Source organism: Nerophis ophidion, linkage group LG03 (assembly GCF_033978795.1).
Source record: "Nerophis ophidion isolate RoL-2023_Sa linkage group LG03, RoL_Noph_v1.0, whole genome shotgun sequence".
NCBI lineage: Eukaryota > Metazoa > Chordata > Actinopteri > Syngnathiformes > Syngnathidae > Nerophis > Nerophis ophidion.
Window position 1 is genome coordinate 21,359,585 of NC_084613.1, and position 14,363 is coordinate 21,373,947.

The window sequence follows — 14,363 nt, forward strand, 5'->3', positions numbered from 1 at the left end:
TTATCAAACCATAAAACTATGTTGAGACTCATGGCTGCTGAAGCAAGTTGTGACGTCACAAAGAGCAATGTTGTAGAGCAGTGGTCCCCAACCACCGGGCCGCAGCTCGATTGGTACCGGGCCGCAGAATAATTTTTTTATAATTTTTATTTTTTATTAAATCAACATAAAAAACACGAGATACACTTACAATTAGTGAAGATACACTCACAATTAGTGCACCAACCCAAAAAATCTACCTTTTTCATGACAAAAAACCCCCCCGCCGGGCCGCGGGACAAATTATACCATGAATTGATTAACGTGGACCCCGACTTAAACAAGTTGAAAAACTTATTCGGGTGTTACCATTTAGTGGTCAATTGTACGGAATATGTACTGAACTGTGCAATATACGAATAAAAGTATCAATCAATCAATCAAATTATCAAGCGTTAACTGGTCCGCAGCTACAAAAAGGTTGGGGACCACTGTTGTAGAGACTGGAATTGCCATTTGTAACGGGTCACTTTGTGTTGTGGACAGTGAATTTATTTTTTTCATTAATATGGAAATTGTAAAACATAAAACGCTTGGTTTATTTGAACTTAATTTTAAAATGTTAAAAAACAAACAAAGGCTGATTCTTTTAAATACGTTTAAAAAAATGGGTTGCCTGTCACTTCATATAAAAACATTAAAACCACAGTAAACAGGTATGGGAAAAATAGACCAAAAATTGTTTTTTTTAGCTGCAGTAACCGGAAACTTAATTTTCAAAGTAAAGGCGATAGTAATTACTACGTATTCCTGGTGTGACTTTTGCCAAAATGTATTCCAATCCCGACACAGAAATGACTTTAGACATGGCAGAAGTAAACTGACACCTGCAAAAATCTCGACGCACATATATGAACAGAAACTGACAAACAGACCAACGCGGATGTTTTTTTCTCCCACACATACCAAAACCAGAAGTAGCAGTTACAAAGACAGGACCGTGGACTGGCTTGTTTTATGGTGCGTGGCATGATCAATTATTTGCGTCCACTTTCGTGTGATATGTGCATAGCAATTTGTCCAATGTCAGTCCTCGTTGCGCCATGTTTTTTAATGGTTTTAGCCAGGCATACGGGTACTGTATTATCCCCGCTTTTACTTTGAAAATAAAAGTTTCCGGTGTCAGAACATGAAAAAACATCCGTTTTGGTCTGTTTTTCCGTTTATGTTAACTGTGGATTTAAAACATTTGTATATGAAATATACAAAATGGAAATCAACTCGTTTTTAGGTGGTTTGTGCTCTTTTCAGCACCAAAAACAACAACTTTTTTTTCTCAAATTTATTTTTCGTTTTTAAAAATGAAATTTAAAATGAACCATTTTTTTTCAATTTCCATTCATGAAACGAAAATTAAATGACCATGACTTACAATGACCGTAATGCCCCCTCGGTTGTTTTTCTTTGGAAGGCATGCAAGCACACATGCAATACTTGATATCCTCTGACAGGGGTAGGGAGCCTATGGCTCTCGAGCCAGATGTGGCTCTTTTGATAACTGCATCTGGCTCTCAGATAAATCTTAGCTGACATTGCTTAACATGATAAGTAATGAATAATTATGCTGGTAATCACAGTGTTGAAAATAAAATTCAAAATATAAAACAATCTCATGCATTTTAATCCACCCATCCGTTTTCTACCGCACCTGTTCAAGAAGTCGCATTAATAGTAAGAAGTATCTTATTTATTATTGGTTAGCTTCAGGGTAACAATGTTAATGAAAAAAATAAGATACTTATTATACTCTAAAAATGTTGGTCTTACTTAAATATGCACATATTTAGTTGTATTCAGTGTTAAAAAATATTATATGGCTCTCATAGACATACATTTTAAAATATTTGGCTTTCATGGCTCTCCAGGCCAAAAAGGTTCCAAACCCTGTACTCTGAGTTTTATAATCATTGGCCAAATGGTCAATGACTTATGGACACATCTCACCCATGCAGCTGCAAAAACATTTCAGATTTTCCATTACATGCTTGTCAGTCCCACAAATATGTGCACCGCCATGCTGTGTGTTTGTCGAGAGAAATAAATAGCACACAACACAATAGGGCTGCATGTTTTGACACATTTATAGAGGTTCATTTGTGTCTTTATTACGAAAGCTTTTTTGTGGACACAGAATTTTTGTGTTTGAATTTTGTGAAGTACTTTTTTTAGTCAAATTATGCTGACAATTTCATTGAATAAAAAATTATGAGCAAAATGCGCGTGTTTAAAACATCCGTTGGTTAGGGTTTTAAAATTCAGTACGGAAATATTCTTTGTTTTTTTTTACCGTAAAACACATTGTTATTTTGACACCGTACATTGATTTAATGGATAACTTTTAAAATTATGAGTCAAGCAGATATTAAAATACAGGCTTTGTGGAAATATTCCTGTTTTTAAAAATCAAGTTTGTTAAAACAAGCGGTATAAAATTAATGGATTGGATAAAATACCAGCTTATAAAATTCAGTGTTTAAAAAGTTTGTGTAAAAAATTCAGTGCAGAAAAAATTGTTGCTTGAAATTTTTTTGTGTAACATTTCTTGCGTAGTGGGTAGAGCGGCCGTGCCAGAAACCTGAGGGTTGCAGGTTCGCTTCCCACCTATGGACATCAAAGTCGCTGCCGTTGTGTCCTTGGGCAGGACACTTCACCCTTTGCCCCAGGTGCCGCTCACACCGGTGAATGAATGATGAATGAATGATTGGTGGTGGTCGGAGGGGCCGTAGGCGCAAACTGGCAGCCACGCTTCCGTCAGTCTACCCCAGGGCAGCTGTGGCTACTGACGTAGCTTACCACCACCAGGTGTGAATGAATGATGGGTTCCCACTTCTCTGTGAGCGCTTTGAGTATATAACAATAGAAAAGCGCGATATAAATCTAATCCATTATTATTATTATTACTGTACAATTTGATAAATCGTTGCTTGAAATTTTTTCATAAAATGTATTGTCCTTTTGATACTGTACAATTCAATAGATAAAATGTGTGTTTTTAAAAATTCAGTGCGAAAACATTTGTTGGTTCTAATTTTTAGCGTAAAATCTAATGCCACTTTGACACTGTCTGAATTGATTGATAACTGGCTGTGAAATCAAGAGCCAAGCAGATATTAGAATACAGGGTTTTAAAATCCACTGTGTAAAAATTTTGCGTAAAAAAATCAGTGAAGCAAAAATTGCTCATTGAAATTTTATACGTAAAATGTATTGTCATTTTGACAATGTACACATTTCCTAGATAAATGTGTTTTTTAAAATTCAGTGTAAAAAATTTCAGTGCAGAAAAATTCAGGGCGGAAATATTTTTTACTTCTAATTTTTGGCATACAGTCTAATGCCATTTTGACACTGTGCAATTTTATTGAAAACATGCTGTAAAATACGAGTCAAGGCGATATTACAATACAGGGCTTTTAAATTCAAATTCAGTGTAAAAAAAATTAGCACGGACATATTCCTTGCTTAAAAAATGTGCGTAAAATCTATTATCATTTTGACACTGGACAATTCGATGGATAAAATGTGTTTTTAAAAATCAAGTTTTAAAATTTAGAGTGTAAAACATGTGTAAAAAATTCAGTGCAGAAACAAATTGTTGCATGACATTTTTTGCGTAATATTGTCATTTTGACATCGTACAGTTTGATGGATAAAATTGATGGATAAAATGTGCGTTATTAAAAAATAGGTTTGTAAAAATAAAGTGTTTTGAAATTAAGTGTGTAGGAAAATCTGCGTAAAAAAATTCAGTGTAAAAATGTTTGTATCTTCAAAACTCAGGACTCACTTCTGATAAATTCAAACTGAATCAATCTAGCCTGTCTCAGAACCGGCCAAATGAGGGGTCGAGTTTGCAGTCACGTGACCCCTGTGTATCCTGTCACATGACTACAAACTTCTTGAGTTTTGAAGCAAAGAAAACTCACATAGGGTTCTTCCGAGGATGTCGTAGTCGTAGTGGTTAGTACAGTCCTTTAAGACATTTGTGATTTAGGGCTATATAAATAAATAAACATTGAAGAATATTATTGTGCACTGAATTTTTTTACAGTGGATTTTATCAAACTGATTTTTTAAACACAATACTTTTGCTCCAAAAATGTCTATTCAATGAAATTGTCAGCATAATTTGAAGAGGAAAAAAACAAAAAAATCAGTTCACAAAATTCAAGCACCAAAAATTCAGTTGCATAAATTCAGAGTTCAAAAAAAGCTTTGGTAATAATAAAAAAAAAGACAAATTAACCTTAATACACATTTTCAATAATTCATATGGTTCAGGAGTAGGAGATATACATCATGTTTCTATTTTTCTAAATACAGTATATCCTGGATGTCTTATTAATTACACAACGTGTCTAAAAAACAAACAAAAATGGTGTGTCAGACACAGCAATGTGTTTCAGGATGAATTCAGCCCATTGTGTTGTCTTTCATGGGCTGCTTCTCTTCTTGACACAAGAGCCAAACCACAGAAATCAAGTAGAGGCCAAAACAGGCCAGGAAGTCATAATAGTAAGCCGTGACTACAAACACAGCTAACAAGGCAGCAAACAGCATTGTTTTGGACATGCACCTGCAAGAAGTCTCCCGCCACCAGGACGCCTTTCTGATGGTGCTCGGAGCTCCGCCTGCCTGTGGCTTGGCGTGGACGTCCGTTGTCTGCGCGTCTTCACAGCAGAGATGTTCTTCATCCGCCGCCTCGCTGATGGAGGGCATGGGTGCGGACAGCGGCTTGCTGCTGCTCAGAGAAGGCCGCTTACTCGGGTTGAAGGCCGCATCAACGCTCTGGTCTTTGGCTGACCGATGGCTGGCGTGGACCGCCCTCAGGCAGTGCATGTACAGCTCCACCTCATCGTCCGAATCGCTGTCGTCGCTCGTGTGGTCGTTCTCGGGTCCCTCGTTCAAATCTTGGCCATTTAGCGTCACAGTCTTTTTGCCATCATCTTGGCCATCTGATTCATCTAGGGTTCTAGCAGTTGGTTCTTCACTTGGATCTTCTCTGGTTTCATAATCCTTCTGGAGATGATTCAGAAGAGCACCCTCATACTTGCCATGATCAAACTCCGAAATATGGACTTCTTTTAGATCTTCTCTGGATCCATCATCCTCCTGGAGATGATTCAGAAGAGTATCCTCAAGTTTGCTATGGTCAAACTCTGACATCTGAGCTTCATTTAGTTCTTCTCTTGAATCTTCTCTGGATGCATGATCCTCCCGAAGATAATTCAGAAGAGTATCCTTAAGCTTGTTGTGATCAAACTTTAACATCTGGACTTCCTTTAGGTCTTCGCTGGATCCATCATCCTCCTGGAGATGATCCAGAAGAGTATCTTCAAGCTTGTTATTGTCAAACTCCAACACCTGGACTTCATTTAGTTCTTCTCTTGGATCTTTTCTGAATCCATCATCCTCTCCTACACGATTCAAAAGTGCATTCTCAAGCCTGTTAAGATCACACTCCAACATCTGGACTTCATTTAGATCTTCTCTGGATCTATCATCCTCCTGGAGATGATTCAGAAGAGTATCCTCAAGCTTGCTATGGTCAAACTCCAACATCTGGACTTCATTTAGTTCTTCTCTTGAATCTTCTCTGGACCCATCATCCTCCTGAAGATAATTCAGAAGAGTATCCTTAAGCTTGTTGTAATCAAACTTTAACAGCTGGACTTTGTTTAGGTCTTCGCTGGATCCACCATCCTCCTGAAGATGATTCAGAAGAGTATCCTCAAGCTTGTTATTGTCAAACTCCAACATCTGGACTTCATTTAATTCTTCTCTTGGATCTTTTCTGGATCCACCATCCTCCTCTAGACGATTCAGAAGAGCATCCTCAAGCCTGTTAAGATCACACTCCAACATCTGGACTTCATTTAGATCTTCTCTGGATCCATCATCCTCCTGGAGATGATTCAGAAGAGTATCCTCAAGCTTGCTATGGTCAAACTCCAACATCTGGACTTCATTTAGTTCTTTTCTTGAATCTTCTCTGGATCCATCATCCTCCTGAAGATAATTCAGAAGAGTATCCTTAAGCTTGTTGTGATCAAACTTTAACAGCTGGACTTCATTTAGGTCTTCGCTGGATCCACCATCCTCCTCGAGATGCTTCAGAAGAGTATCCTCAAGCTTGTTATTGTCAAATTCCAACATCTGGGCTTTCTTTAGTTCTTCTCTTGGATCTTTTCTGGATCCATCATCCTCCTCGAGACGATTCAGAAGAGCATCCTCAAGCCTGTTAGGATCAAACTCCAACATCTGGACTTCATTTATATATTTTCTGGATCCATCATTCTCCTGTAGCTGATTTAGATGAGCATCCTCAAGCCTGCTATGATCCCACTCCAACATCTGGACTTCCTTTCGGTCTTCTCTGGATACATCCTTGTCCTGTAGATGATTCATAAAAGAATGCTCCAGCATGTTGTGATCAAACTCCAACATCTGGACTTCCTTTAGGTCTTCTCTAGCTACATCCTTGTCCTGTAGATGATTCAGAAGAGAATCCTCCAGCATGTTGTGATTAAACTCCAACATCTGGACTTCATCCTGTTTGCCTTTTGCCACATCAACGAGCTCTGGATGGTGTAGATCCTTTTCTTGCTCCTCGGTATCCACCCCATCCTCATCATCGACCCCTTCCAACTTCTCAACCACCATTTTGCTTTCTCGCATCTCAGAAACATCTTGCTGTGAGTCTAACGTTGTCTTCTCCAGGTTTTTGGCTATAAACTCTTTGGAAACAGATTTGTTATATTCCCAAACAACACTCTCCACAGGCTCCTCTCCTCCAGTTGTAATCTGGTTCTGGAGCGGCACAAGCACCTCCGCCTCAGTAGATGTGAAGGCTTTAGTTTCTACTATCAGCTGGTCATGTTTCTGTTCTCCAGAGCGCCGGTCTTCCCCTCCGAACACGTTCACTTCTTCCTCTTCTACCATCATTTCCCAGTTTTGGACCTCAATGTTCTCAGCGCAGATAATCGTCTCTTCCTTTGGACACTTAGCCACGTCTAAAACACCAGGCTTGTCTTCAAGAATGGTGCTGGGTTCAACATGTTTACCTCCAGCCTTATCGTCGAGGAAATCATGCACGGCCTCACGAGGTTCCTCGGGGCAAGGTGTTCCAACAGCACAAAAAGCGAAGATGTTCTCATGTTCTTTGGCGTAATGAGTAACTTCCAAATGGTTTGAAGCTTTGGCCTCTTCTGACTGCTTCAAACCCATCTGTTGATCCTCGTGACCGTGATCCAACTGGGACGGCGACAGACGCGGGATGTCCTTCTGCGTTTCACCTGAAGCGTCCTTGACTGTTGGTAAATCTACAAACACATCTCTTATGTTTATACTTATTTGATCATCATGTTCTATCACTTCAGGATCATTCCATGTGTCCTTTACAAGGAAAGGAACCTTCACTGTGGTGTCAAAACTCTCTTGTGTCGAGTCATCGATGGTGTTGTTCGGAAATTCTTCACGCTCCGTTGAGGAGTCTTTTTCTTTTGTGGAAGGAGTTGTCTTTTCTGAAAGTTTCCAGTCACTGTTGTCAAACATCTGCTGGTACAGAGGAGCCATCGCATTCCCACACGTGAGGCGGTGTCTCGGTTCTTCATTGCCTGTGCCTGGTAATGAAGTCCCACAGACGGCCACAGTTGCGCCCGAGTCTTCCTCTTGCGTGTTGTGTTCAATTGCTGCCTCATCACCGAATGTATCTTCAAGTTTTACGTTGTCTTTATGCGCATCTTCTGGGTTTCCCGGTAATATTGCGTCTTTGGTGGCGGTTTTGTCTTCTGGAGGCGATACATCACCGCTGTCTCTTTGAGAAAAGTAGTCCTTCACCCGAGCCATCCGCGCCGCCTTTCGCCGATTTCTTCGGCTGCAGTTGTTCCGGTTCTCAGCCTGTAGAAAAGCGGAGATCATTTGTGATTTAATAATATGTAGAAGCAGAGCAGTACAATGGAGCTTCTAGTTTCAAATCTTCCAGTTCCAGGCTCAAATTGTGGTCATCAGAATACAGCAAAACCTTTATTAACAAACCCCTCCATTTGCAAACTTAGATTTACAAACTTTGAGAAGGAGCCAAATGTCCCTCTTTGTGCGAGCCAAGTCTCGGTGTATGGCTTCATTCATTCATTCATTCATTTTGTGTGCCGCTGAGTGCAGCCATTTGGGTAATGTCACTTCCTGTGCAGTGCAGTACACATGAGACAAAGCCATTTTGGAGAGGCGTAGCCCCCGACGTGACATCCTATTTACGCAGTGCATTACTCGGTCGCCACATCTCAGCTCAGTGCTTCAGCTTTTTTTTTCTTTCCCGCCATTCGAACTAACTTCTATTTTTCTTTCTCAAAATGGGTCCAAAAAAGCCACAAACTAGCCTGGACATGAGGAGGGAATTGCTGTGGACTTAGAGAGAAGACGGAACCCACAAAAAAGGCCCCTTCTCCCCGCATCCCTCTCTTTATCTCCGCATCATGTGTCTGCTGAGTCTCCTCTTGTCAGTTGCATGCTACAAACATTTGCCAACAGCGAGGTAAAGAGAATCTTACTCTTTAAAAAAAAAATGTTGTTAATGTTTTTGGGAGCACCAAAGGGACGTTTGCGTGTGTGCGGGTATTGACAGTGGAACTTGCCGTTGTTGTTGTTTTGTTTTAATAATAAAAAGATTGTTGACCCTTTACATATACATATATATATATATACACATCCATCCATCTTCTACCGCTTGTCCTTTTTTAGGGTATATATATATAAATATATATATACATACATATACACACATATATATATATATATATATATATATATATATATATATATATATATATATATATATATACATACATGGGGCAAAAAGTATTTAGTCAGCCACCGATTTTGCAAGTTCTAGCACTTAAAATGATGACAGAGGTCTGTAAGTTTCATCATAGGTGCACTTCAACTGTGAGAGACAGAATGTGAAAAATCCAGGAATTCACATTGTAGGAATTTAAAAGAATTTAATTGTAAATTATGGTGGAAAATAAGATTTTGGTCACTTCAAACAAGAAAGATCTCTGGCTCTCACAGACCTGTAACTTCTTCTTTAAGAAGCTCTTCTGTCCTCCACTCGTTACCTGTATTAATGGAACCTGTTTGAACTCGTTATCTGTATAAAACACACATGTCCACAGCCTCAAACAGTCAGACTCCAACCTCCACTATGGCCAAGACCCAGACTGGGAAGAGTGAATCTACAATAGGCAAGCAGCTTGGTGTAAAAAAATGAGCTGTGGGAGTAATCATCAGAAAATGGAAGACATACAAGACCACTGATAATCTCCCTCGATCTGGGGCTCCACGCAAGATCTCATCCCGTGGGGTCAAAATGATCATGAAAACGGTAAGCAAAAATCCCAGAACCACACGGAGGGACCTGGTGAATGACCTGCAGAGAGCTGGGACCAAAGTAACTAAGGTTACCATCAGTAACATACTACGCTGACAGGGAATAAAATCCTGCAGTGCCAGATGTGTCCCTCTGCCTAAGCCAGTGCATGTCCAGGCCTGTCTGAATTTTGCCAGAGAGCACATGGATGATACAGTAGAGGATTGTGAGAATGTCATGTGGTCAGATGAAACCAAAATATAACTTTTTGGTATAAACTCAACTCGTCGTGTTTGGAGGAAGAAGAATACTGAGTTGCATCCCAAAAACACCATACCTACTGTGAAGCATCATGCTTTGGGGCTGTTTTTCTGCTAAGGGGACAGGACGACTGATCCGTGTTAAGGAAAGAATGAATGGGGCCATGTATTGTGAGATTTTGAGCCAAAACCTCCTCCCATCAGTGAGAGCTTTGAAGATGAAACGTGGCTGGGTCTTCCAGCATGAAAATGATCCCAAACACACCGCCCGGGCAACGAAGGAGTGGCTCCGTAAGAAGCATTTGAAAGTCCTGGAGTGGCCTAGCCAGTCTCCAGACCTCAAACCCACAGAAAATCTGTGGAGGGAGTTGAAAGTCCGTGTTGCTCGGCGACATCCCCCAAACATCACTGCTCTCATGAAGATCTGCATAGAGGAATGGGCCAAAATACCAGCTACTGTGTGTGCAAACCTGGTAAAAACCTATAGTAATCGTTTGACCTCTGTTATTACCAACAAAGGTTGTATTACAAAGTATTGAGTTGATTTTTTGTTATTGACCAAAAACTTATTTTTCAACATAATTTACAAATAAATTATTTGAAATTCCTACAATGTGAATTCTTGGATTTTTTTTTTTCCACATTATCTCTCACAGTTGAAGTGTACCTATGATGAAAATTACAGACCTCTGTTATCATTTTAAGTGGGAGAACTTGCACAATCGGTGGCTGACTAAATACTTATATATATATATACATACTGTATATACATATACACACAATAATGTATATATTATATATGTATAACTTTACATATATAATTTTATATACATATATCTATAGAGCATATATATTATCAGTATATACATTATATGTATTTATATAAATGAACATGGATGATCATGTTTAAACAGATTCTTTCACAGGTGAACAGCGATCACAATGATTTAAGTCTGCATTAGACTTTAATACCAAACTGAAGAGAGAAGTTTGCTAAGCATGATTAACATGTAAAAATACAGTAAAAACTGCTATAAAGCCCGATTTCCGGGGTAACTGGTCAATGTGCCTTTTTTGGCACACAGCCCAGCACCAATTGTAACATAACCACACTCCTTTTGTACAATAATAAGAGAAAGTCGGATTTATAATATTGTCAGGAAATTATTATAGACATTTAATTTTGTTAAAGTAAAACAAGTTTTAGCTAACAAACTGAACAACACGCCTCATCACAACAATATGAAGTATAAATGACAAAACATTGGATATGTGAACCACTGCAACCTTGTTTACTTCCCTGATTACCTTCTTAAAGTTTCGTATTCCATCATAAAAATCAAGCAGCTAAAATACGTCAAACATGTGAAGTGTGTAGAGAGAGTGTTGGGCATTTTACCCATCATGCTTTGTATTGGATTTAAAAGGGTGCTCTGCTATTTTTTTTATCATGACCATATAGTTAAGGTTGTGTATTAACCTTCTGTGTTGGTTTTTGATTATTTGGCCCATGGGTGGGAAACATCCCAGCAGGCACAAGACATTGAGAACTAGTTGAATTAAGTCCAGCTGTTGAGCAACTCAAACATAACGTTGAAACAACATACATTTTGAGGACGTTTAATCAATGTCAGGCTGTGACATTGATTTGATCATTGAATTTGGTCATTTCCCAACCAATATTCTACACCACAAATACAACATTAAAACAACATGCCTTCTGACGACGTTTAATCAACGTTGGGTTCTGACGTTGAATTGACCATTGAATTTCGGTCATTTTCCCAACCAATATTCTTCAACACAAATACAACGTTAAAACAACATGCCTTCTGACGACGTTTAATCAACGTTGGGTTCTGACGTTGAATTGACCATTGAATTTCGGTCATTTTCCCAACCAATATTCTACAACACGAATACGTTGAAACAACATGCCTTTTGACGACGTTTAATCAATGTTGGCTTCTGACGTTGATTTGACCATTGAATTTCGGTCATTTTCCCAACCAATATTCTTCCATACAAATACAATTTTGAAACAACATGCTTTTTAACATTTATTCAATGTCACGCTGTGATGTTGATTTGACCAATGAATTTGGTAATTTCCCAACCAAAATTCTACAACATAAATACAACGTTGAAACAACATGCCTTTTGACAACGTTTAATCAAAGTTGGGTTCTGACTTACATCCATCCATTTTCTACCGCTTATTCCCTTTGGGGATCGCAGGGAGCGCTGGCGCCTATCTCAGCTACAATCGGGCGGAAGGCGGGGTACACCCTGGACAAGTCGCCACCTCATCGCAGGGGTTCTGACTTTCATTTGACTATTACATTTTGGTCATTTCCCAACCAATATTCTACAACACAAATACAACATTAAAGCAACAAGCCTTCTGACGACGTTTAATCAATGTTGGGTTCTGACATTGATTTGACTAATGAAATTTGGTAATTTTTCAACCAACAACGTGGATCCAACATTAAACACCTCCACTGTCTCAATTTACAAATACAACTACTCTGCAACGTTGTTTCAAAGTCACTTTTAAAGGACATGTACGTATAATCAACGTTGTATCAATGTCTTGTGTCTGCTGGGGCTGTTTAAATTGGTACCTAAATATAGCTTCTATGCATTACAAAGGTCATGTAATGCTCATGGTCAATGACTAACGATATTGACAACATCCATTAGTTTGGGGACCCCTGACATCTTGCAAATGTACAATAGGCCAATGTTAATGTAGAAAATGTATTAAAGTGCAGCTTAAAATTTTTGAGGTTTGGACTGTACCAGTTTTTTATGCACCTGTAAATTCTTTCTGCCCTCCTCTGTCCGACTGTCAGGAAGTGGAATGGCTTTGACTTCCTCGGCTTTTTCTCCATCTGTCGCCCCATCTGATTCAAAAAGTAAATAAATAGGAAATAAATAAAAAAATAATGCATCGATACCTGAACAATTGTCCCTCGCTTATGAAGCTGTGAAGAAATACCTGCTAGCAGCGTTTCCTGCGATGGGGTTTCTGAGGAGTTTTCCACAAAGTTTTGACTGTCAATGACACAAAAAAACCACAAAGTGAATTGTTAGGAGAGAACAAGTGCAGGAAGGAAACATTTCAAGGTGTGCTAGTGGTATGGTATGGATTACATAACGCTGGGTAATGTTGACCTTTCAACAATCCACACTGGTCTCACCAGATGGTCTTCAGGCAGCTTTTCTTCTGCGTATTCTCTTTCTGCGTCACTCTCTGGTGGCAAAGCAGCACATAGTTCCTGTTGCTGTTGTTGGCCCAGAACGTCCCCACGGGGGTCTCGTACCTCAGGCAGAAGTCGACGCGGGACCCTTGCTCCTGGAATGGCGGTATCAAGGTGAACTTGAAAGCGAAGCGGTCCGTGTGGGCGTCGTCGTCGTTGGGGGCGGGGAGGTACTCTGTCAGGAGGTCGAAGTGGCTGGCCCAGCAGTCTAAGGTGGTCCGCACGTACACGGCCTTGTGGTAGGACACGTTGAGGACACGCACCACTCCTTTCAGCGTGCTCGTTCCTGGGATCAGCTCCAAGGACTCCAGCTCTATTTTCTGCTCCTGGACCCTCACCAGCAGATCCTCAGGAGACAACGGGGAGTGAAAAGTCAGAGGGCACAGGATGTAGTCCTCTGAAACCGCTTTGTCGTCTTCTTGGGATTGGAATCCCGGCGGCTGTGGCACGTCCCACAAATCAAACTCCTTCACTTGCACCAAACTTAGACCCTTGGCGTCCGCGAAGGACACCCTCCTGGAGCCAGAAAGCGGTGGCGGCGAGTCCGGTTCCGAGTCCTCCTCGGAGAGGGAGCTCTTTCTCCGCGGGAGAGGCGAGGACTTGGGCCGGATGCCGATCACAACCTCGCTGTCGTCCTCGTCCATGTCCAGGCAACCCCATCCGGGCACGAGGAGGCTGCAGGACGCTCTCGGTTGTTCCTCAGACTCCATGGGGGGCTGGCGGCGGGAGAGCGGACGAGAAGCCGACTGGAGGGGTCTCTGCTTCTGGCAACTGACATTCAACAAGCTCCGACTTAACAGATGGCGTCGAGTTACGCATGACATTGTTGCGAGGGCCAGCACTAAAAATAGGCGGGAAGGGACTCAAACTATGTTCAGTAGTCAAAGCTCAGCAGCGGCAATATCATCCGACTCACAGCAACGTCTACCGGTCAGAAAATTGCACGTTCTACAGATAACTTCCTTATCTTGTCTTGAGGGGGTCACAAGTCCTCGACCTACTTCTTCTATGCCACGTCTGTAACGTACCAGAGGTCAGCAAGTAAAGAAGGTTTTAGGGAGTGTCAGGAGTGAGCATCCTCATTTGGGACATGAGCGGTACCAGACCGGGGGAAGGCTCTCCAAAGGACCAAGGGAGTAAAAGACAGGAGAGAAAGAAATAATATACATCTTTTTGGGATGAAGTGTAATAAAACTATAGTAGCCAGTCATTAAAACTATTAAAATAATACATTTTTGCTGTAAACATTTTCATTTGTGTCTTTACAGTTCTTAAATTATTCTAAAATATGATTTCTGACTAGCCCCCCACCCCCCACTATATTATTTTTGTTATATTATTCATAACCAGCCCCCCCCCCTTGTCATAATCTCCCTAAACTTGTCCCATTCGTTTGTACTACATTCGTGCTGCTAATTTTCTTTGTCCAAC

General features: G+C 40.4%; 1 protein-coding gene across 1 annotated transcript; it reads right to left on the reverse strand.

The window, feature by feature from the left end:
• Positions 1–2,096: 2,096 nt before the first annotated feature.
• On the reverse strand, positions 2,097–13,721 carry LOC133549311 (uncharacterized). The gene is made up of 4 exons (XM_061894574.1): positions 12,873–13,721; positions 12,671–12,726; positions 12,487–12,575; positions 2,097–7,938 (listed from the first exon to the last, which is right to left on the reverse strand). Exons 1-4 carry the CDS (start codon positions 13,640–13,642, stop codon positions 4,453–4,455), a joined length of 4,401 nt encoding a protein of 1,466 aa, XP_061750558.1. The 5' UTR covers positions 13,643–13,721; the 3' UTR covers positions 2,097–4,452.
• Between the last annotated feature and the right edge of the window lie 642 nt (positions 13,722–14,363).